This window comes from Rhipicephalus sanguineus, chromosome 2 (genome assembly GCF_013339695.2).
Source record: "Rhipicephalus sanguineus isolate Rsan-2018 chromosome 2, BIME_Rsan_1.4, whole genome shotgun sequence".
NCBI classification, from domain to species: Eukaryota; Metazoa; Arthropoda; class Arachnida; order Ixodida; family Ixodidae; genus Rhipicephalus; species Rhipicephalus sanguineus.
Window position 1 is genome coordinate 37,646,828 of NC_051177.1, and position 22,833 is coordinate 37,669,660.

Genomic DNA, 22,833 nt, shown 5'->3' on the forward strand with positions numbered 1-22,833 from the left:
CGGTGCAGCGGCGGTAGCCGAGCCGTCGAAAATGGGCACACGAAAACCGCGGGAGAACTTAGACTGTTGTTATTGGCCGTAGTAAGCACCACGTGACAAAGTTCAGCCAATCGCGTTTTTGCTCCGAGGGGCGGAGCGCGGAGACGCGCGCGCACTCGGACGAGCGCGCGAGCAGACGCTCCCCACAATACACGCTCGGCGAGAGCCATCACCGTCGGTAGTTGTCTCCGTTATGGCGTCGGCACTTCGAGCGAGGCTTTCGCTTTCGGAGTCGTGCTCACGACAACGTGCGTTTGTGTCACAGTGCAGCGCATTCCGCTTCGTTTAAACGTCGCTGTGAAAGTGTGGCAGTTTTATAGCGTTACTGAGACCTTTCCGCAGCAGTGCGCTGCTCCGCCTCTTGTGTTGTCGTCTGCTACACCCCGCCAGAGGGTGTAGACAGGACAGCGCTTTCGTTCCTGTTTACAATAGTGGGAGTGATTCCGAAAAGAGAACACCATTTGTGAAGCGACAGGGTGTGGTCTACTGTGTGTTTTGAGACCTCTCCCATGAGTGCAACGCACGCGTAGAAACTTTTCCTTGCCGAAACGTCCCGTGTTTTGCGCGGAGTGAACCCGGCGGACCGGCGGCGGCATGGGTAAACGCCCGCGCTCGGCGATCGCCACGGCGGTGCCCTCTGCGCATGCGCCAGCGCGGGGGCCCAAGATGGCCGGCCACCTGGCCGCCCTGACTGCCGACGGTGGAATACCGCTACTGACGCGGAAGATAGGGGACGTCAAACCGGTGAGTGATGCCTTCTCAATCGACAAGCACGCTGTTGACTAACGGTAGATGCAAGCTGCAGGTCCCTACGAGGTCTGCTGACGCGGCGAACGCGCCGAAATACCGACGGAGGCGTCGACTTGTTGCACTACGGGACGGCGTTGTTTCCTTCGTCTTTTCAGGTTGCGCTGGTACTTCTCTGCTGTTGAGGGCAGTCGCATTCCTTTACCAATTGCTTTTTTTATTTTTAGCTCGCCACTATCGGCTGAGGTGGCTTTCAGTTCCGTAAGTTGAACTGCTGCGTGTCAACGGCGTCATGGAAATGTCATTTCGCAATTCGTCCCTCGTTCTTCGCACGACCTACTATACTCCTGACCTGCCCAGATGTCCCCTCTCCAGCGCCCACGTTCTAGTTCATACCTTCTGCCGCTAGGGATGTAACCTACGAGCGTTGTGGCGCTAGTCAGCACCTGTTCGCTGACGTCAGCTTTAACGCTCGTGATGATGTTTCGCCAGCACAGAGCGCTCATATCATGTAATTATTATTCATAAATGCAAAATACTTTGGAAATAAAAATACGGAAAATTAATTAGAACTTTTTTTGCATTTAAAAGGACACAGCCGTCCTACACTATGCAAGTCTACGGCTTCTCACGTTAGTCAACCAGTGCGCAGTAAATACTTAACTGCACAGAATAGCTTACTTGACCCTCCGTCTAAGTTTGCAGAAACAGTCACATAATGCCGGCAGTTCGTCACATAATACAGGCGTTCTTACTCCAGCGCCGTCCAAACGGTCGCAGAGTAGCAGACGAACAGGTTATAGGAAGCGCCACCTACGGCAAGCGGTTGAACGAGAGCGGGGACGCGCGCTCCCATAGGACCCCCGATATCTGGGCAGGTCAGGAGTACAGTAGGTCGTGGTTCTTCGACAGTCCTGGCTTCGCTTCGGCCAGGTAGCGGATTTCTGTTCAGGTGCGCAGCCCGGTGCCGTGAACCCCAATCTCCTCGTGAGTCATCTCGGGATGCTCAAGCGTAGCTGTCACCGCACTGCGTTGGCGTTCCATGCTGTAATTCGGTGCAAGATAAAGTTCCAGTTCGTCGAAAACGTCACGGCTTCCCGACACACGTGTTCGTTCATGCATTTGCGCACTACTGACGACGCTCGCAACCGAAACCTGTTGTTGAATGCGCCTTGCACGTGAACTATGCAACGTAATTTAGTGTCCCTATTTCACGTTTGTGGATGGTCGCTGCAGTGCTCCAGTCACTTATATGGAGTGAACCGAACTGGCTCGTTTTCGCTCTCCAGAAAGATCTTTACTCTGGCTGCATGTAAACAAAACAGTTCTGAGCAGTGGAGTTGCCTATATATAGACTCCAACACGACGCGACGCCCTTTCACCGAGGAATGATCGCGTTTAAACACTTACGCTCCTGGCTGAAAGGTTTATTGTAGTCGGATCTCTTTTGTATCACATAATAATGTGGCTGACTGGGCTAGTTGGTTGTGCATACTTAAGATTAAAAGCGCGAAAAGGGCACACGGCGGACACAGCGCTTGTCCCGTCTTTTTCCTGTCCGCCGTGTGTTCTTTTCGCACTGTTAACCTTAAATTGTATCACATCCCGAGACGTATTCTAAAGTCTTTTACGTTTAAGCTTTGCTTATTGTCAAGTGAATTACAATGTTCACGTTGTTCACCAGAAAGTGGACGGGAGGATGACCGCCGCCGTAGCTCAGTGGTAGAGCATCGGACGCGTTATTCGAAGGTCGCAGGTTCGGTCCCTGCCGGCGGCAATACATCTTTTCGTCCACTTTACTTTCTTCACATTTATATTCTAAATACTACAAATAACACCCCCTGTACTTTCCTTGGCGTTATTGTCTGTTAGTTCTCATTAATATTGTGTCTAACAAAGATAAACGAGCCCTTGAAAAATCATCTGCTTTCCTTCATTCATAGCGAGGGTCTCGTCCTGGCAGACTTAATGCCTTCAGGTAGTATGCGAGGGATTATTGGTCAGCTGCCAACTCGTAAAATGATCACGTGCTACGTGACGCCAACAGGCAAAAAAAGAGTGTTCCACACTCGCCGCCATGGCTGCGATTGGCGCTGACTAACACTCCTAGGTTTAAATCAACATATATACACCAGAAAGTGGACGGGAGGATGACCGCCGCCGTAGCTCAGTGGTAGAGCATCGGACGCGTTATTCGAAGGTCGCAGGTTCGGTCCCTGCCGGCGGCAAGTCATCTTTTCGTCCACTTTACTTTCTTCACATTTATATTCTAAATACTACAAATAACACCCCCTGTACTTTCCTTGGCGTTATTGTCTGTTAGTTCTCATTAATAATGTTCACGTTGTGTGCATCATAAAAGTTGCTAAACACGGAAGAGCGGAAAAATAAGGAAGAACCAAGCAACGCACACTGCGCGAATGCAAAGTGCGCTGTACACGTGTGTCCCCCTGAAGGGCGGTCGTCCCCAAGAAACTGTTAGCTTGCATTCACAGAAAGAGGCCTTCTATGCCACCCACGACGCCACTGAAAACCGTATGCTTCGAAACATAAACATCGCATGCATGACCGCAAGAGTTTCGGCATCAAAGAGAGAAGATGACTTTTAAGGGCTCGTTTTTCTTTGTTAGACACAATAACAATGAGAACTAACAGTCAGTAATGCCAAGGAAAGTATAGGGGATGTTATTTGCAGTAATTAGCATATAAATGTGAGGAAAGTAAAGTAGACGAAAAGATAACTTGCCGCCGGCAGGGACCAAAGAGAGGCGTCTGTATAACAACAGCGTAATAAACGCTTTTACACTCACCACATGTCTTCGCTAGAGACCCTTTCGCGCCTCTCTCGAGACCATGCGCACAGTGAAGGCAGGGTGCTCCCCCCCCCTCTCAGTGGCGTAGGCAGAAATTTGTTTCGGGGTGGGGGAGAGACCCTTCGTTTATCTGAAGTGGGGGGCTGGGCAGGCCTGTGTCGTTGTGTGTTATTTCGTGCTCTGTTTCTGATGGCTGAAAGATATGTCGGGGGGGGGGGGGGTGCTCGTGCCTGGTTTGACACCCGCCCCCCCTTAATCATCTAAGGGAGAACGCAAAGGTTAGTTAGACCTGCCCCTTCATTGTTTAATGTGCTAGAACGAAAGAAGGGAACTTTGTCGAGGAGCTCGTGTCTTTGTTAAGATTCATTTGTTGAATGTGCTAGGCAGGCCCGTAGCCAGGAACTTTTACCGGGAGGGGGGGGGGGGGCTTGCTTAAAACCTTGAGTATTTGAGAAAAACACCTATTTTCATTATTTGTTTTTGGTAAAAACACCTACTTCATCAAAATTTCGGGAAAGGGGGCTAACCCCCCTCTCCCCCCCCCCCCCCCCCGCTACGGTCCTGGTGCTAGGTTATAGTCACTAGTCACGCAGCTTTCTGACGATAATGGCGGCCGAGTGCGAGGACCCCTGATGTTGCATTACATGAAATGTTTTCTTTCCTCTTTTACTTCCGGAAAGCTTTAACCAAGAGCAGACCGTTTTGAGAAGCTCGTCATCGCTTACTTTTCATTTTCGTATCCATTGTGATGCTTGTTTCGTATTCAACCAACAGATGGGCTTCTGAACCCTGCGCACGCCTGTGCTCGGGACGTTCGTTTATTTTGACAGCGGCGCTCTCTTTGCAGCTGTGCCTCGCACTGGGCCTCTTCGAAGCGACTGTTTACTCGTGTTTGCGCGCTAACGGCGCCTTTAGCTGCTGCCTTCAACGAGCGTTTATAAAGCGTGTATATACGTTTCGTATACAAACCGCACGTGTCGTGTGCTCGCGCGAGAACGCTATGGGGGGTCCTTGTGCTAAGCAGGAGGTCGTGCCTCACAGACTGCGTCCTCGGAGGGGACACTGTCGCGGCCAATGATTTGTCATTGGGAGGTGTTTATTCGTTCTTCGAATGAAATTGCGTCGCTGTAGGCCATCGAGCGACACGGTTGAAGTAAAACGTGGACCGTAAATGTATCTGTCACGGTTGCATGGGCGAGATCTCATTCCCGAAGCAAGGTTTCTATCAGAGCACTGACTCTGGAGGCGGGACATTCTGGGATGTTGTGTGGGACTTTGCTCTGTATGCGAGAGGGGTTTCCTTTAGTGATTTCTTTAATCACTCCGCAATGAAACAAGCCTAAATAAAAAGTGAGCAGAATCCACACTATCATGGATGTGGAAGGTAAAAATTAATCCAAAATAAAAGCGGCCAGACCTTAGTCGTAAGTTTGGGGTAAAAGGTAATTTAAAGAAGATATAGAAAATATCATTTGTCGCCATGGGCTTATCTACCCACTGCGGAAGAAAAAGAATAAGTCAGAGTAAGAGACGGGAATGTGGAACGGGATGAGGGGGCAGCTTTTTTGCAACCTTGCTCGTTCTACTCTTTTTTTTTTTTTGCTCCTTTTTTTTTCTTTCTATCCTTTCACTGCGAGTGCGGCAGCTTTTCTGAACAGCTAGCCGCGAAACCCAAATGCCTCAGACCTCACATGACGCTGATCGTGGTCGCGATACGATTAGGAGCTCCGTCTCTCTAATGACTGATTTTGACGGCGCCTAAGCGAGTATAATATAGTTGCTCTTATGTAGACATACTTTGTCGCATGACATGTACCGTCACTATTACGAACATTTTACGGGCTCACCTGCATATATATACTTTGAAGACTTCGGAGACACGACCTCGGTCCCTTTCAGGTGTCGTGTATGTAAAGTTGTATACGGAATGTTTTTTATGAGTCGTGACAAGGTGATGGCAAAGAAAGAGCAACATACATTGAGCTTTTGGTGAATTCAACCACCTCCATATATACTCAATTTGTATTCATTTGACTTGCACTGTGCCGCGCATCGCATGTTAAAAGCGATTGCTTTGCCAAATGCACTATAGTACAATTGATGGGACCTTCGATGTGCTCTTAACGAGAGCGATCGCGAGGAAAATAGGCGTTTCTCGTAATTCTTGCAGCCGATAATTATCTTACGCGTGTATTTGGAGCCGGTGATTGTTTTTTTTTCATGGAATAACTCATTATGAAGTACTGTACAATGAATATGTACTTAATTACGCCTTAATTGTCATGGCTCTTCAAAATATGTACAAATCAATTAACATCCTATCAACTCAACTTTTTTTTTATTTGTGTATGAAAAACGTGGGAAGGTGTGCTACGTTAAGCCGGCTATCCCATCATCTTGATATTAATACTGAAAACAATCACGTCAAAAGAGAAAGAATAAAAAATGAGAAACAATAAAAAAAATAATCAGAAGCACCATGTACGCATACATTCTTGCAATTAAGTGCCCAGCGCCGTATCATAATTTTAGTGGAAACTTGACGCACTCATCAACAGCCCATCATAAAACGCACCTGAATGATGTATTTACGCTAATCTTCTAGGATAGCTAATTGGGGGCCATTCACTGTCACCGTACGCGTCTTTCATCTTCGTTTACTGAACAATTTGACCTGGTGATCTCGCAAAGATGTTGCCATGCGTGTTAGTGGCGTCGATGCGCTACTTGGCAGCGTTGGCTTGGGCGGCGTTCGAGTGATGTGAACCACTCTGGACAGTTATATATAGCTCAGAGCCCTGCTTCGACGTCACCTGCCTCAAGACGTCGTAACAAACGCGAAACGTCGCGTGAGCTCCTATATCGCGTGAAAGGATCTCGAAGCATCGCCGTGTATACTTTCCAGGATTGCCATCCGGGCACTCCTGCAGGCCGAGCACGCAAATACCGTGGGAGAATGCTCCTCGACCCCTGCGGTGTGCTCTCGTGGATACTTCTGTGTAGCCGCCCATGAGTATACCTTCGTGTGATTGCGTGTCTTTCTCATTTCTTCAGTCCTGCCTTTTTACTTTCGCGCATCGGGAATCTCTTCCTCGGAATGTGGGCTCTGGACAGCGCACACGAGAGATAAAGCTATAAATATCGGCAGGTTTACTGGGCCTGAGCCGTGTTAACGTCGGGAAGAGGAAAGGTGAATAGGAGAGTTGGAGTGTGGAGTTAATGCGCACACACAGGCAGCACCCCATAGAGTTCAAGTTCACCGGTCTGTGTGAGTGCTTGCAGTGATTTACTTTCTGTGTGCAGATGCGTGAAGGCGCGACCGACTCTCTCTTCGCACGGTTTTCTTAGTTGTGCGATGACTACGCTGAGACACAACCATGAGAAGCAAAGAAAGCCGCTGTGTGTGTGTGCGTGTATGGGGGGGGGGGGGGAGTCTGCTCGCGCTCACGAGCCTCTGGGAGAGCCCGAGAACCCAGCCAGCTCATCGCTACAAGTGCACACCGCTCCAAATAGTTCGCTTGGCAGCGGCACACCGAAAACAATGCCAGGAAGTGACCCTGCCCCTTCCCCGAGACTGCACCCTCTCCCTCGATTCCCGGACGACTCTCCGAGGCTCGGTGACGCTCAGGAACGCGTTCTGGAAGAGGCAAACAGAAACAACATGACTAACGACGCGGGACGCGCCAGGGGGTGCTCACGATGCACGTTGGAGAGACTAGAGGGAGGTGCGTGCGAGAGAGTGCTGGAAGAGAAGAGAGTGTGGAAGAGAAAGGAGTGGGGATGAAGGCGAGAGCGGTAATAAGAAACACGTGTGACGCAAAGCCCTCAACAACAGCATGAGAGAGGAGCGCTGCGGACATTTAGGATATAACGTCGCGGCAATGGGAAGTGCGTGGAGCGCAATTCCCGACATTCATTAGATTACGCCACGCGGAAGCTCTCGTTGTGTGCTATTGCGGAGGGTCGCGGGGCGGGCTGACACCGCTGAATGGAGAACCTCGTGTGCGCAAGCATGCGGATTAAATATGTATTGATGTTGCGTGTTCGATCCAAGCCGCGTTTGAGCTATTTTCTAAACAGTCGATTTACTCGTTTCGAACGCCCGCTGTGGAAAATGTGTTGGTCCACAAGAAATAAACATGGTGACTACTAGGGCTCGTGGTACATCTGCAAGATTTTATTCCTGCTATCATGAATTTTTCTGGTAAACGATGGTGATAATTCCGCAAGTAGCTCGTTCCGATAATTTGCTGGAAAGAACGAACAACGTGTGTGGTTTTATTGATTGTGGGAGAAATGACCGACGATTAGCTTGTTGAAAGAAAGAAAGAAAGAAAGAAAGAAAGAAGAAGAAAAAGAAAGAAAGAAAAAGAAAGAAAGAAAGAAAGAAAGAAAGAAAGAAAGAAAGAAAGAAAGAAAGAAAGAAAGAAAGAAAGAGGTGGGGTAACGGGCGCCTAGTTCTCATGAAAACGTCGTCGAGCCTATAGCCGTATCCGGCAGCTACTTGTACTCCCATCTCGATTAAGTGGCGCGATTGCGAAAGACCCAGCCGTGCAAGTGCGCGCGAGGAACGCGCCGACGTTTCGGACAAGTTCGACTGCTCTCCGCGGCGCTGAAACAACTCCGCGAATCCGGGTGAAGAGGAACGAACTCGGCGCAGAAAGCGTGCCGACGATAGGGGTCTTCGTGATCGATTCGAGACGTTGCTGGCCTACTTTTGGAAGCTGCGCACACCGTGTTTACGGTGTATGATATGCTCTATAGGTGTAACGGACTCTCAGCGTCTTATACTATACACTATGGTTGTCTGTAGCACAACCGTTCGATCGAAAAGCACAAGCAGCCTGTGCCTGTACAAATTTGACCGCGCGGTATGTTATCGAGACTGCATTTCTCCCCCAGTCGTCTTAGAAAAGTTTGAGAAAAGAAAAGAAAGGCACTGTTCTGTGCTCGACGTCACATGTGGTCAATTAGTCCCGTAACCTTCAGTAATTTCAGCAACGCTTTCGCTGCTTTTTGCAACTGTGACGCGCTGTCCCACTGTCTTCGACGGTGAAGTAGCACCTCATGTGCCCTACTGCGCAGGAGGTGCCCGATGATAGCCTCCTCCACAGCGAAGTCAATGCACTCCGCGGGCCATTTGAATCTTCAAGTAATATGCGTTGCTGAATGCTACGAGAAACACAACACTATACTATACCGATGTTTACTATCATCTATCTCCCTCTTTTTTTTTTTTTTTAAATTTCACTTCCTCTCGAATCTCCGAGAAGTATTTTCGCTCCTCATACCATTCGATCTTCGCGGCTCTCTTCGCACTGCCGTGCAGGAGAAAAACCAAGCGTGCGCCGCGCCATCAATTCCGGTCGCGTCCGCGGTAATTTGTCCCGCACACTTTTTGTCAACGACTGCACGTATGGCGCGTACAACAGACAGCAACAGGGCAGTCCGGAGGGAGTTCGCTCTTGTCTATACTACAGACAAAGGAATGAGAGAGGACTTAGAGAGGGGGACAGGCCGAGAGAAGACAAAAGAATACGACACGGTGCGACCAGGAAAAAAGGTTGTAAGAGAACCAAAACGAAACGGAGTAGTATAACGAAACAAAACACCAAGATAAGTTCGGTGACGGAACCTGGGAAACGCCCGGGCACTGGCCGGCGCGGACTTGAAGACGTGTGGCCACAGCTGTGTATAGTACACTCCCTCTAGTAAGAAAGGATAAGCGACTCCGCGTGAGAACGAAGTGTTGTTACTGCTACGCGCGACGCTCATATACGGTCACGCACTTATCCATTTGCGCAGAGTTACAGAAGCTAGATGGAATGCGTGTGTGGAGATAGGGCAAGACGTGGAATGATGGGGGGGGGGGGGGGAGGAGGAGGAGGAGGAGGAGGAGGAGGGGAGGAGGAGGAGGGGGCTTCACGTAGTTGGGCAGGGTGTTCCTTCGCTTCGCCGCCGCCTTTCGTGAAGTCGTCCGCCGCGAGCGACTCCACCGTCGCCGACGACGATGCCGCGGAGCAGTCGACGCTTGAGCGATTCTCGTGTGAATCGACGACTGCATGGGCATGAGAAGCCCGTCAAGACTCGCTTGCTTCAGGACTGCCGGCCTGGTCCGAGCTATAGTAGACGCCTCTCTACCCCTCCGCCCACTGTCCAGTCAGTGTGAGGGAAAAGGAGGGCGTGGGAGGAGGCCGAAGACGGTCGCCGCATGCCTCCCTCAGTGCTTTTCCTATAATAATCAGTGCGCCGCCGCGCTCGTTTGCGCGCTCAGTGGGCGCCGCGCGGAGTCTGTTGGCTATTTGCTGTCTTCCGGAGCGCATCCTCTTCGAGGCGCACTGTTGTATGTGCAGTATATATATTTTTTTCTTCTTTTTTTCCCCTCGTGTACGTGAATACGAGGTTCGCGGAAAAAAGAAAAAAAAATGAAACGACGTGACGGAAGTTGTTTTGTTGCATTGTATATACCGCCGTTGTTCATCGCGCACTTGTTGCGCGGCGTTGTGCGAAAATTTGCTCTAATGGTCTCTACGCGGGTGCTGTGGGCGCTCGAGGAATTAGAGCGCGCGTCAGTCTGGTTAATTAGCGCATCCTCCTCTTCTGCGGAGGAAGACGAGAGAGAAAAAAGAAAGAAGCGCGTCCGTTGCTGCCGAGAAGCGAATGGGAACGATAAGGCCCCTTCACGTTTTAAAATAACGCCCGTAAAGGAAACCTTTCCGTACACGAGTTCGAAATCGTGGGAACGAGCAACTAGCGATTGTTGCTTCAGTTCTCTTCGCGCACGAGCTGGTGTAAACCAGTGGAAGGCCCAGTTCCATACTGTGAGTGTGTTTGTGCATGTGTGAGTGGGTGAGTGGTGTATCACCCCTGCAAACTACCCGGGCACTGCGCGCTGCGCCGTCCCGACTGGGCTGCAGAAATAAGCGTCTCTTCCTCTACATAACCACACACAACAACAACAATCTACCGTGCACGTGCACGACTCTGTGACCGACTTCGAGACTCTCTGAATGGAGTGGCACGGCTAGCTTGAGGTCCTGATAACTGGAACGCCACGAACTTTTGGTGACTGCGGAGCCGATGACAAAAACGACAACGAAGCAGAGGCCTGGCGTCTCGGTCTGTATATAGTATAAACACCATATATACAATTTTATCAAAAAAAAAAAGGCTGCCTGTAGGCCATGTCGTTTTCGTGAAATCGCTCGTGCCGTCCAATAAAGGAAGACCGAGCCGAGAACCGGTTCTTATCATTATCGCCCCCAACGGCTCGAAATTAAAGGCACATTATCCCCGTTAAACAGCGACAACCACTTAGCGAGCTCGCGCTACGGAGTTGTAATAAACCTGTCATGCATGTACACAGCTGCGCATCCCCAAACGGGGCCAGTCTGGTGCACGATGTATCCGCGCGCCACGTTCACCCCAAAGCATCCTTTCGAGCAAGAAGCAAGCGAGCTAATAAAACCAAGTGTCGTTCCACCGATGTCAGGAAGCCATTGGCTCATCAACGGCTATATCTGCCTAGAGCGTGCACCTGCTGCAGGATAACGGGATGGCGATCGGGGCTGTATATTATAGCGTGCCACCGCTCCCGTTCTCTCTTTAAATCGCAAGCACGAAGAGATCTAGCAGAGGCTTGGGAATGGGAGCGGCTCCCGCAGTCCAGGGCGACAGGGGGCGTGGCGCGCTCGATGACGGTCGCGAACGAGGCCGTTGTGTGTGTGTGTGTGTGTGTGTGTGTGTGTGTGTGTGTGTGTGTGTGTGTGTGTGTGTGTGTGTGTGTGTGTGTGTGTGTGTGTGTGCGCGTGCGTGTGTGTGTGTGTGTGCGTGTGTGTGCGTGCGTGCGTGCGTGCGTGTGTGTGTGTGTGTGTGTGTGTGTGTGTGTGTGTGTGTGTGTGTGTGTGTGTGTGTGTGTGTGTGTGTGTGTGTGTGTGTGTGTGTGTGTGTGTGTGTGTGTGTCACAAGGACGCGTGTCCGGAGGGCAACCACCGCCTGCGCGCGTCGCGATGCCCACACGCACCAGGACGACGCGTGGCACGCGTGGCGCGGCGTGAGCTAGCCGCAGCGTGCCTTCGAGGAAGACTGGCGCGAGCGGCCTCGCGGCAAGACGCACGACCGTTGGAGACGCCTGCAGAACGCGAGACCGGTGGCTAAAGCGCTATATACTAAAACCCGAAAAGAATTATTGCCTCGCGGGGATGCTCTTATTCACTTCTCTATTGCGCGGAAAGCCTATGCTGAAAGTACCGCAACTAGCTCGCTCGCGGCTTAAACCTCGAGATCGATCAACAGTATGTCAGCTAGCTATAGTTACTTCGTTAGTTATTTGCCAGTTAGTTGCGTACGATTTTGTAGCGCGAGAGTGGTTGCACCCGTAGCATAAGGCAGTGGAAGGATAGGGAAGATTCCAATATATGTGGGACAAGGTGAGCAAGCCTGCATGAGTCTTGCTTTGCTGAAGTAAACCGCTCACCAAATGCTAAACGCGCCCAGTAAGAATGCGAAACGCTACGTTTGCCGTGCATGCATGTGTGCCATGCTGCCAAACAGGCAAGGGGAAGTGTTTCGGTGTAGGAACACCCCCCGAAATTTTCTGAGCGCTGCGTATTTCCCCCCTTCCTCTTCCTTTCGGACTTCGTTTCACCGATGCTATTTACACAACGCATCGACATATTGAAATGACTGAGCTACTATAAACATAACAACGGCTAAGATATTGTTTGAGCGCTGGCTGTGTTTCTTATTATTTCATTTTTTTATCGGCGGCGTATAACACCCCCTAAAAAATATTTCTGGCTACGCCACTGCTGCCACGCTATATATTCCATGGGTGTACGTTTGGAAAAATACGATTCTCAAGATAAGTGAACGTGGAACGGGCAGTTCTTGAACTGACACGAACGATAATCGAATAGCGGTATTATGTGTTGCTCGCACAGTATCCCGCGGAGCAAGTCGCGAGAAATTCAGAAATTTTGCGGGGCCACAAGAACTTATTCCCGTATGAAGGGTGCTATGCATAATACACCAGTGGTTCATATATCAATACAGAGCGTCATATGCTGCTTGAATCACGCTAGAGTTACTGTATATGCTACATTAAAAGTATAGCATATGTACAGTAACTCTATAGAGCACTTCAGATATCCACTCCTTCTGGTGAGTTGGTTGGTTGGTCGGTTGAAAAATTTTATTAATGTCCTAATAAAGGTGTTAGCGCGCAGCGACGTGATGAGTGCCGGCAAGATATTCAAGAGGGCGGTCGCTTCATTCTTGTCACAATGCCTAAGCAGATTGACGTCATGATTGAAAAAAAAAAGAATAATGGCGATCATAGAGTGTTATTTAATTACCGGGGAGGTTAATCAATCAGCTGCGAAGCCTTTGTTCTGTCACTATATGCTCGAACCATATTTGAATCGAGGTCGCGAAGCGCCTCTGCACCTGGCCCATTTCACTGACAGAAACAAATTGCAAGGTTGTAATATGAATAATGGTATGCAGGATAATATGACTCGATTGATTAATTGATGTGGCTTATCGTAAACGACATCCGTTGTACACATATTCATGACCGCGGCAGTCTTCCCACCAAATTCTTGAAAATATATATGCATAGGCCTATAGAACTGTTGCGCCGGTACCGACATGCAGGCACCTCTGAGGATCTTAGAATATTGGTCAGAATAATCGGCGAGTTAGAAATCTTAGCTCGAATGTTAGCCGTCGATATTCTAAGTGAGATGAAGAGTCTGGTCTTGCTTTCTTTGCCGAAGGTACCAAACAAGAGAGCTCCGCTGGTCCTCAAGCATACACGCCTAAACCTTTTGTTAGACACAGCCAAATGAATCCAACAGATAATCAGATCAATGGAAGCATACAGGATATTAATTGTTGTCTTTAACTAACTGTAGTGCAGTAATAATGACTTAAATTTAAACGAAGTAAAGCGGACGAAATACCACGCTTTCCGTTGGGGGTATCCCGGCGAAAGCACAACCTTCGAATTACGCGTACGATGATCTGCCTTTTGGTGGAACGCATTCATTCCGAGATGAAGTTGCATAGTCGCCGCATTATTATTATTATTATTATTATTATTATTATTATTATTATTATTATTATTATTATTATTTACCTTGGCTTTGAGAAACAAGCCAACGAGCGACTGGCGAGGGTCTTTCGTATATAGCAACACGAAAGCGATTTGCGTTTAAGTGCATTAGGCATCGTCAGCACTGCGCGTAAAAAAGATACCATGAGACGAAGCAAAGGGGCATGGCGCCGTGCAGCCGAGAGGATGATCCGCCGGCGCCGCATCAGTCAGAAATGGAGGGCACCCACCGCCTCGGGCCATTCCCATCAGCATGGTAATCAGCGAGAGATGCGAAAGAAATTAAATAAATAGGAGAGGCGCACGACAAACAGACGGAAGAAGGAAACATTTCGGGTAAACAGGGCACGCCTCGCTTAATGATAGCGAGCACGCATGCATGCAACAGCAGCGCGCATGAGACGCCGGCTCAGTTTCGGCGCACCGGTCCAGTTCTTCAGAGCCGCGCGCTGGATGACCTGGCATATATATACGATATGCCGCGCGCAGACTTTGGAAGACAAATGAACCATTATCCAGCGGGAAGAACGGGATCGCGGCGAGCTTTGCTGCTGCTGATGTTGCTGTACGCACGCACGCACGCACGCACGCACGCACGCACACACACACACACACACACACACACACACACACACACACACACACACACACACACACACACACACACACACACACACACACGTGTACGAGCGCGAAGCTGCGTGTGTGCACGTATATATCGTACTACTCGTAGCCCGGCCAGCTAAAGCCGGCTAATCTTCACGCCCTGTTTCAGCGTAGATGTTCATCGTACGCACGATACTGACCTTAATAACATTCCGCGAGATTCTGCTTGCCGCTGAGTTCTTCTATACACTACGTTGGATTCGCTTTTCCTGTTCCTCAATGCTTTGAAGACGCGTATTATCTGGCACTGATTTCCGTATTTCTTGTGCTGATTGAATTGTACGCACGTACCGTAAAACGGAATATATAGAACATAAAAAAAGGAAGTGAGAGCAATGTGGTAGGAAAATCTGCGTTTACTATACGTAAATGCACGCCTGTGCGTGGGGCATATGTGTATGATAAGCTCGTATTAACTCTAATCTCAAATAAAAGAAGAGGAAGAAGAGTAAGAGAGAGATCCATTCACACAATGGGCAAGTCTTTATGAGGCCCACATAGAGCAGATTGCGATCGTTATTCTGTTCATTACGCGTAGCTAAACCAGCGCCTACGGGATCATCGAAATAGATTATATTGCGCGATTGTCGGGCACCTGACGAATCGTGCCATACAGTTTTGAATTCAAGGCTAAGTGAGCTTGGGGGGAGCGCGAGAGGTTTTCATGACTTGGCGCCGCTTTAAACGATTGTACGAAACAAGGATATAACAAAAGGCATGAGATAGGGTATAGGAACTAGAAGATAATTGTATATGTGGATGCAGAAGACCATTAGTGCTATTCTGGACGCTGTCGAATTCCGCCGCATTGTCAAATTTCGTAATGGCGGCATTTTAAGCCTATCAGAGAGGCCGTAGCAGCCTCCTGGACCAATCAGAGCTCACCAATGTCGGAATTCGACAACATGCATGGCGGAATGCGACGATGTCTAGAATAGCATCCCTGGTGTCTCCTGTCTCTATGTCATATTCTTAACCTGAGTCACGCCAATTCTTGAAAAAAAAAAAAAGTTACGCAACACAATTATTGCCCGCGAATTCCACCACACCTATGGGGATTAAGTTAAGATTAGATTTGGCTTCTGAAGTGACCTTGTTCGTTAGAAGCCAACAGGCGAACAAGGCCCGCGCATGGTGCGCCTAGATAGCCTCTCCATCAGAGCCCTTTAATAAACCTCCGCGTGCTCGGGTAATGGCCTGTCGCTACGCCGCTCGACCCTTGACCTCCTGGAGCACCATGCGCGCGGACCCGACCCCTAACAGCGGCGGCATCAGCAGCACAGAAAAGAAATTGCCGTGCGCGCTTCACATTAGCGAGTCGCCGGGGCGCGTGCGTCTTCCGCGGGGAAATTACCGGTTATCGTTATCAGCGCAGGTTCCGCCACTTATACACTGGACGAAGAAGGAAGAATGGTTTCCTGCCTGCGTAACTTCTCATATGGATGCATCAGTATCTACGCGCGGTCAGCACCGTTTCCGCTCGGCTTGTGTATACACACGGAAAACAACTGAAAAAGAGGATTAATGGTATGTATATATATGGTGGTAGTATACTTCGCTTGGTTCATCGTCTTCGTTGTGCTTGAAATGACGTTACAGGGGAAGAAGCTTTGATTTTTTTACACACGCGAGAAAGTAAGAGATTCCTTCTGTCCGTGCATGCGCGCAATGAATGTTCAGTTATGAGTGATCTGGATGACTTAATAATTAATTGTTGGGCTAGTTGGTCGTGCATAACTGGCTGAGACATATAAGCGCAAGGAATAAAACCACAAACACGAGAAAAAAAGGAGACGAAGAAGCGCTTGTCTTCGTCTTCTTTCTTGTGTTTGTCGTTTTATTCCTTGCGCTTATATGTCTCAGCCGGCGGACAAAGGTTCAAGTAGAATTCAGCTCAGCGCCTTCGACTACACTGACTCCTCCTAGCGCACTTGCGAGTGGCTTCACTACTGTACTGCCTATACCCGTACGTGTACAGTACTTTTTTTTCTTTTTGAATAGGTTAGCGCATCACTGGTGGTCGGTGTTGATGAAACAACACCAAACTGATCATATAAGGCAGAAAAGAAAAAACGAAAAACCAGGGGAAAGGGGAGGTGAGCCGATGTAGACTATGGGCTGTAATTTCATAACACTGCCGACATAGGGCGAAAAAGATGGGCGGTGGGCGGTGAACATCGGTGCCTTCGCGCTTATGCAGCGCGTGCGCTACTGGCAACCGATGATTTCTTTAATCGCAATATCAGATCTGGTTCTGTCGGCGCCGTGCCTTGAAAATAACTAAGTTTCCGAGCGATGGGGCTTGGCTGAAGTTTGTATGAGCTGCGGAGGGTCACTGTTGCTGAAATGCTTATCGGCCTGGCATATTGAGCGCGTTCCTGCGACAACGCCCCCCCCCCCCCTCCTCCCCCTTTCCTTGCGATGGCAACAGTGCAGACAACGGACGGTCGTTCGCTGTCGCCTCGCGCAACTAATTAGTGAGTTAGCGAGCCCGATTGTCCAGGCACTTAAGTACAGCAGTGAAGGACGGAAAGAGGGGTGAGGTGATGGAGGGAGAATGCAGCGAAGTATGCGCCACGGTGAAGGCAATGTTCTTGGCCTACGAACTTTGTCTGTGCACACTTCTGGAGGCCGGTGCACGTGCGGCCGATCTCCTTCCTCTTGCGTATACATACCTTCGGACTTGCTTCGGCGCTTCGTACACAAGGGAAGCATCGTAGTTCATCATCGGTTTGTTCATCATTGTTTCATCATGTTTCCGCTTTGTCTGTGAGAATGGCATGCGTAGGAACGCGGCGACACGATGAAATATGATCTTCGTCCCCCCGGCCTTCTTTGTACTGTCGTGCAGATAAGGCATATTTTAGTCGGGTAACGTATTAGTATAAAACACGGTGTCGCGTTTCGAAAGGAATGTTTCGCGTCTCTGCTGCATATGAATGGCTGTACAGAGTAATGGCTTACGGTTATCTCTTTGTTCTCGTTCCGTTTCGCTCCCTGTTTGGCTTGAGGTCGGCACGCTTCGCCGTGCCGTGCAACGCTTTTGTTCGTGTTCAGTCCTGATGGAGGAGGAGTTGGAAAACGGGTGTTCAAGATAAAGGCCCTCATGGTACTTACGATGACCGCATTTTGAAGAACCAAAATTTTACGAGTCAAAAGGGCTGCCGCGGATTCTTGTATTAACAGTGGGTGCACCTTGAATACCTCAGCCCTCGAGCCGACGCTTCTGACGAAAAATCACCGTGTCGAAACTTTGGCTGGCTATAGCATTGCTTGCACACTAAGTACTTACACAAAAGCGTGCGTACAGAAATTAGCACTAAAAATAATTAATGAGACAAATTGCTAGGTCAAGTTGAGTACATTTTCGTGTGTGCGTTGGCTGTGTGAATTTCAGTTGTCTTTTTCTCCTACACGATTACGATTAACTCTTCGCACTTTCTGTATGAGCCGTCACCACTATGTACAAGTGAATGCCTTTTGATATACGTATTTCAATAATAAAAATGGCGAAAAATGGCGCAGCAATGGACATCTTTTTGTTTGTGTGTTAACGCTGTTTGCCATTGGTCAGCTGGCTTAATACGTCCGCCACAACAATTGGTTGATATCTATATGTACCGCGAACAGTTGTATAGCATAAGAACATTTTTGCAAATACGGGCACAGGCGCCAGCGCTCGCAACCTCCCTGCCTTTCCTTTGTCTTTCTCTCTCTCTCTCTCTAAGGAAAGGGGGGGGGGGGTTGCTGCTACCGGCTGAACTCATTTTAGACATGCAGTATACCGTTGAAATGAACTTTTAATCGCGCAAATAAACTTCAAGATTTGAAGAAAACAGGGATTTATTTTGCGTACCTCCACGATCGTCACCGCCTGAGTCGGATTCCTCAGGGAAAAATGGGAAAGCTATACGTTTCTCGACACGGGTTCAAAAGAGGCAGAAGAGGGCGAAGCACTTGCCCGATGTATGGTTTCGTCAGCGTGGTGTCGATGCTAGAAGTGAAAACAAGAAAGGGGGGGGGGGGAGCAGAATAGTAAAGGTGCAGTTCTCCCGCTGTGGGTATGTACCATCAGTAGAAAAATGAAATAAAAATAAAACGAAACGAGCGCGTTTATACAATACCGCGGTACATAGGCCATCGCCTTGCGCATCGTACAGAACTACTCGCAGTTTTATTTTTCTCTTGCTTTCATGTCAGGGTGTCTGACCGTCAAAAACGTGCAACCTGCATCCACTTTTGAGCTAGCGGAACCCCCCAGAACGACTTCTTTTTTCCCCGTTTTCTTACCACGCAGAGGTCAATAGTGCGAGACCCGAGCGATGCCGGAACTCTCTGGGGGCACTTGTTACCTAAACTGACCAATAGGATGCGGCCTGTCGCCCATACGCAACCTGTAGCAGCAGCACTCGCTCGGTAATGACGTGTCCGTACAAGAGGTCATGCCACTCTGTGCGAACCCACGCACAGAATGGCCCTGCGGTAACGTGAAGGAAAACCTTCGAGGTATTTCGACGAAACGAATTGGACCGTCCCCTCGCGGGCTCGTTGCAAGCAGGGGGTGCGGTCCCCGTGAGGTATTTTTTCCCAGGAAGCGCCGCACGTTTCTTTTTCCGATATTCCCTCCTCCACCGCCGCAGAGAAATGCCGACGACGTAAAAAAAAACAAACAAACAAGAAATAACGATATAAAGCGAAAATGGCGGAAAGGAAATACCGTCGGAGAGGACGACACTCAAGCCGCCCTCCCACCCATCCACTCGGGAAAACGGTATCTGTTCGCGGCGGCGCGGGAACAGGTATGAACAGGTACACTCGCGAAGAAGATACACAAACACCGCACACCATGGTCACCTTCGCTCGCTGCCGCCTCGCAACTTTCGGCGCCGGTAACATAATGGCAGGCCCTGTGCACCTGCAGCCTCCGGTCCGAGAGCGTCGTTTCCTTCGTTAGGCCATCATCGTTCCGTGGGCGTGTGTGGCCTAATGGCGCCGTCCCACTGGCTGTAACCCCCCCCCCCCCCCTCCACACACACACACACACTCTCTCTTCTTTCTGGGAAGAGAAAAAGGAAGTGCCGACCTCTGACCCGATGGTTTTTGCCCTCCCGCACACGTACACACACACAGCGCGGTGAAAGGGCGAAGCCGCGTGAAAGTCCATCTTCTCTGTCCGAGAACAGCACCCCGCTGGAAAAAAGAAAAGAAAGCGGAAAGACACAGGTAACTTCCCTGTACAGGGGACGGCATACACACCAAACAACGATCTTGTCGCTCCTCAGCGCCTCTTCTGTGTTTCCGCGGCCCTGTCGAATTTCCGTTGCCGTCGACATGCCTGCTACCGTGTGGTGATGGGAGAAACGGGCACCTCAGACAAATGACGCGGCCTGGCCTGTGAAATTGTATCATTCTCTTGGGCGGGGCGAGTGAGGCAATCTCGCAGCCGTGCAGAAAGCACGCATACGTGTCTTTCTATTCGTGTAGCACGTTTTCTAATCACGTTGCCTGCAGCTAATGATAGCCGCGGTGACCTCGGTGACGAGACGTTCGTCGCGGCGATCCTGGTGCCGATCCTGGTGAGGCAAAATGCATACAGGTGCAAAGCATGGCGTAAGAATCGAAAAGAAGAAAGTTCTTTAAACGACGTTCCGCCTGTTTGTATACGCAGAAGTTCAGGTGAAGGTAGGAGGCTTGAAAAGATGAAAAACCCTTGAAACAGAGCCAGCGACACCCCCTATGTTTTTATACGTTTGTTTGAAACGAAGTCCGCTTCTCGCTTCGTGACGATCTCAGCGCGGTGGTTAACACATATATTTAGTGCAGCAACAACCGTACATGGAGATGAGTGGAGGAAATGATGTGCCTGTGATGTGCGTGTCTTTTTTCCTTGTACTTCTAGAAACTGTTCTTCCCCTCTCGTGAAGTGTTGGCTCTCGTTGCATTCGCTCAAGGATACAGTTATGCAAAGGAAATGACTTTCCATGGACAAACCTTATGGGCCAATACAAGCAGGCTTTTTATTAATTTCTTTTTTTTTTTTTTGCGACTCATACAGTATCTCAGCCCTCCTAGGACGAATCCGATAAGGGACCGTGAACACTTGTGTGAGGCTCCCGTCGCAACCACAACCTGTAATATCAGCGTAAGCTGGTGAACCATGGCACGGGAAGTAGCAGTCACCAACGGCCTTTTGGATTAAGGGAATGAGTGAATAAAACGTATATTGAAAAAGAAAATATATATGTTAGACGCCCACGTTGGCCGATAAAATAAATCTGCCATGCTGACTCCCAAAGCAATTGTTTACTCTCTCTCGCGCCATCGAGCTGCTCTTTTGAGGGAGGCAGAAAGCGATCACTAATCATTATTATAATAATTGTTGGGGTTTTACGTCCCAAAACCACGATATGATTATGAGAGACGCCGTAGTGGAGAGCTCCGGAAATTTCGACACAGCTGGGGTTCTTTAGCGTGCACCTATATCTAAACACACGGGCCTCCAGCATTTTGCCTCCATCGAAATGCGGTCAGGATACGATGCCGCGACCTTCGGGTCAGCAGTCGAGCACCATAACCACAAGACCACCAGGGCGGGTTGGAAAGCGATCACTGGCGATGACAGCAGTTTGCAGCCAATCGGCAAGACACTACACTGCTCCCCAAACCCTCGTTTTTTTACTTGGAGGAAAACTGCAGCTGGTGTCGACTCGATCATTGAAATACACGTGTCCCCGAGTCGAAGCGCGGTCTCCTGTCTCGAGCACGTTTTAGGTTCAGCACACCCTGTATTATACCCGGTGTAGTTTATTTAGCGGCCATTCACACTACGTTAGTAGAGACCCAAAATCGAGAGGTACACGCTATTCAGCAAATGTCCAGCGGCTATGCAACGCACCAGTTACCCCAAAAGCGCAGCGCGGCGCAGAACGAGCAACAGCGTCCACCATTCTGAAAGATATCGCCCGGAGGAAGGCGACGTCCACTTCGCGTCCGTTTTCCTCTCTTTTTTTTTTTTTTTCTCTTTCGCATTCTTTTCTATTTTTCAGGGGCCAGTTCTCACTACCCTCATTTCACGGACGTCGTTTTACCCGACGAAACCACCACCAGGTTCCTCTTTTGCAGCGCCTCGGGCGGTGCTTTGGTTTCGAGACGGTTATCGTGGGACGACGGAAGAAGATTGCTCAGCGCGAAGACCGCCCCTCCCTCCCACATTTCGATTGAGCGCACGCTGGGGCGCGCCACGCCCCCGCTACGCTCCGGCCGGAATGCGCGCGGGCCTTTCAGGATGCGCGCGCCCGGGCTTCATGGGAACAGGAGACCATTGTTCACACTGCTCGACGCCACCCCCATTACACCACTCATGCTCGACTTTCTTTCTTTCTCTTTCCTGCGTCGGTCAGTGTGCCGCTTCGAGCACGTACTGCTTGCGTGCGCAGCCTTATCTGCTTGCTCGCCGCTCAGTGCAGTGCGTGTGTGTGCGCACGGGCGTAACGCTCGCTAACCCGATGAACGCACAGTCTCGCAAATTGCTCTCGCTCGCACGGCGGGAAAGAATGAAAAACTAAATTAAGTAAAACAGCAATACGAGCGCTTGGTAGGAGCGGTAGGACTAAATAAGTGTGTCCGATGAAACAGAGGCGCCCAAATGTAGACCGTAGTCCAGTTTCTGGCACTGTTCTGTCCGAGATTCCCACGTTCCCGTCCCGTCATCTGCGCGGTATACGGTCATGACTTGGACGAACGGTGACGTGTTCTCGAAGAATGGAGGAAAGAAGGACGGTCAAGCTACAATGGCCTAGCGAGACCTAATTTCGGGCTGAGCGTAATGATTGGGCATGCTTTGTGTTTCGGCGATGACGGGAGCGGCGGTACTGTGAAGGTTCGTTGACGCTGCTTACGAATGTGGGATTGTATACGACTTGCCCGTTCAGGATTAACGTTAGCGCGGTTGCCAAGTTAGGGATGCGTGCGCGGCGTCGATGGTATTGTGCGTTTTGGATCACTTTGGTTGTCCTATGTGCGCACGCGCGCGCACACACAAACACGCGCGCGAATTTATTGCGCAGAAGGGGATTCATCAAACAACCGAAACTACCAGTCTAACGCATGGGTTTATCCAGAATGTTAGTTTGGGGGGGGGGGGGGGGGGGAGAGTAAGTGTACCGGATCGGGAGTGGAGGAGGGGGCGGTGTAATTTCCTGGTCGCGAAAAGTCCTTCTTTAACTTTGAAGAACCATGCATGCGCAGTAACGGCTTCGCGAGAATGGGCTCCAGCGGCCCAGCCTGCATGCATGCATGTGCTCGTTTGAACTGTTACGATACCATTTAAATTATCCGTGTCGGCACGCGCGTATAGAAGTGTCCGAAGTGTTTCCATTTAACGGCCCGGCCGGGCAACCGCGCCCAGCGCGAACATGTTCGCTCCACTCCCTCACATGTGCGCTTCCTTCG

The 22,833-nt window shown here is 49.9% G+C and overlaps 1 protein-coding gene across 1 annotated transcript in view; it reads left to right on the forward strand.

Annotated features, from left to right (window-relative positions):
- Positions 1-204: 204 nt before the first annotated feature.
- Positions 205-22,833, forward strand: part of LOC119382779 (protein fuzzy homolog) — a 36,102-nt gene continuing 13,473 nt past the window's right edge. Inside the window, exon 1 of the mRNA XM_037650628.2 lies at positions 205-783. Coding sequence (XP_037506556.1) covers positions 634-783 — 150 coding nt within the window. The 5' untranslated portion in view covers positions 205-633. The remainder of the gene's footprint in view (positions 784-22,833) is intronic.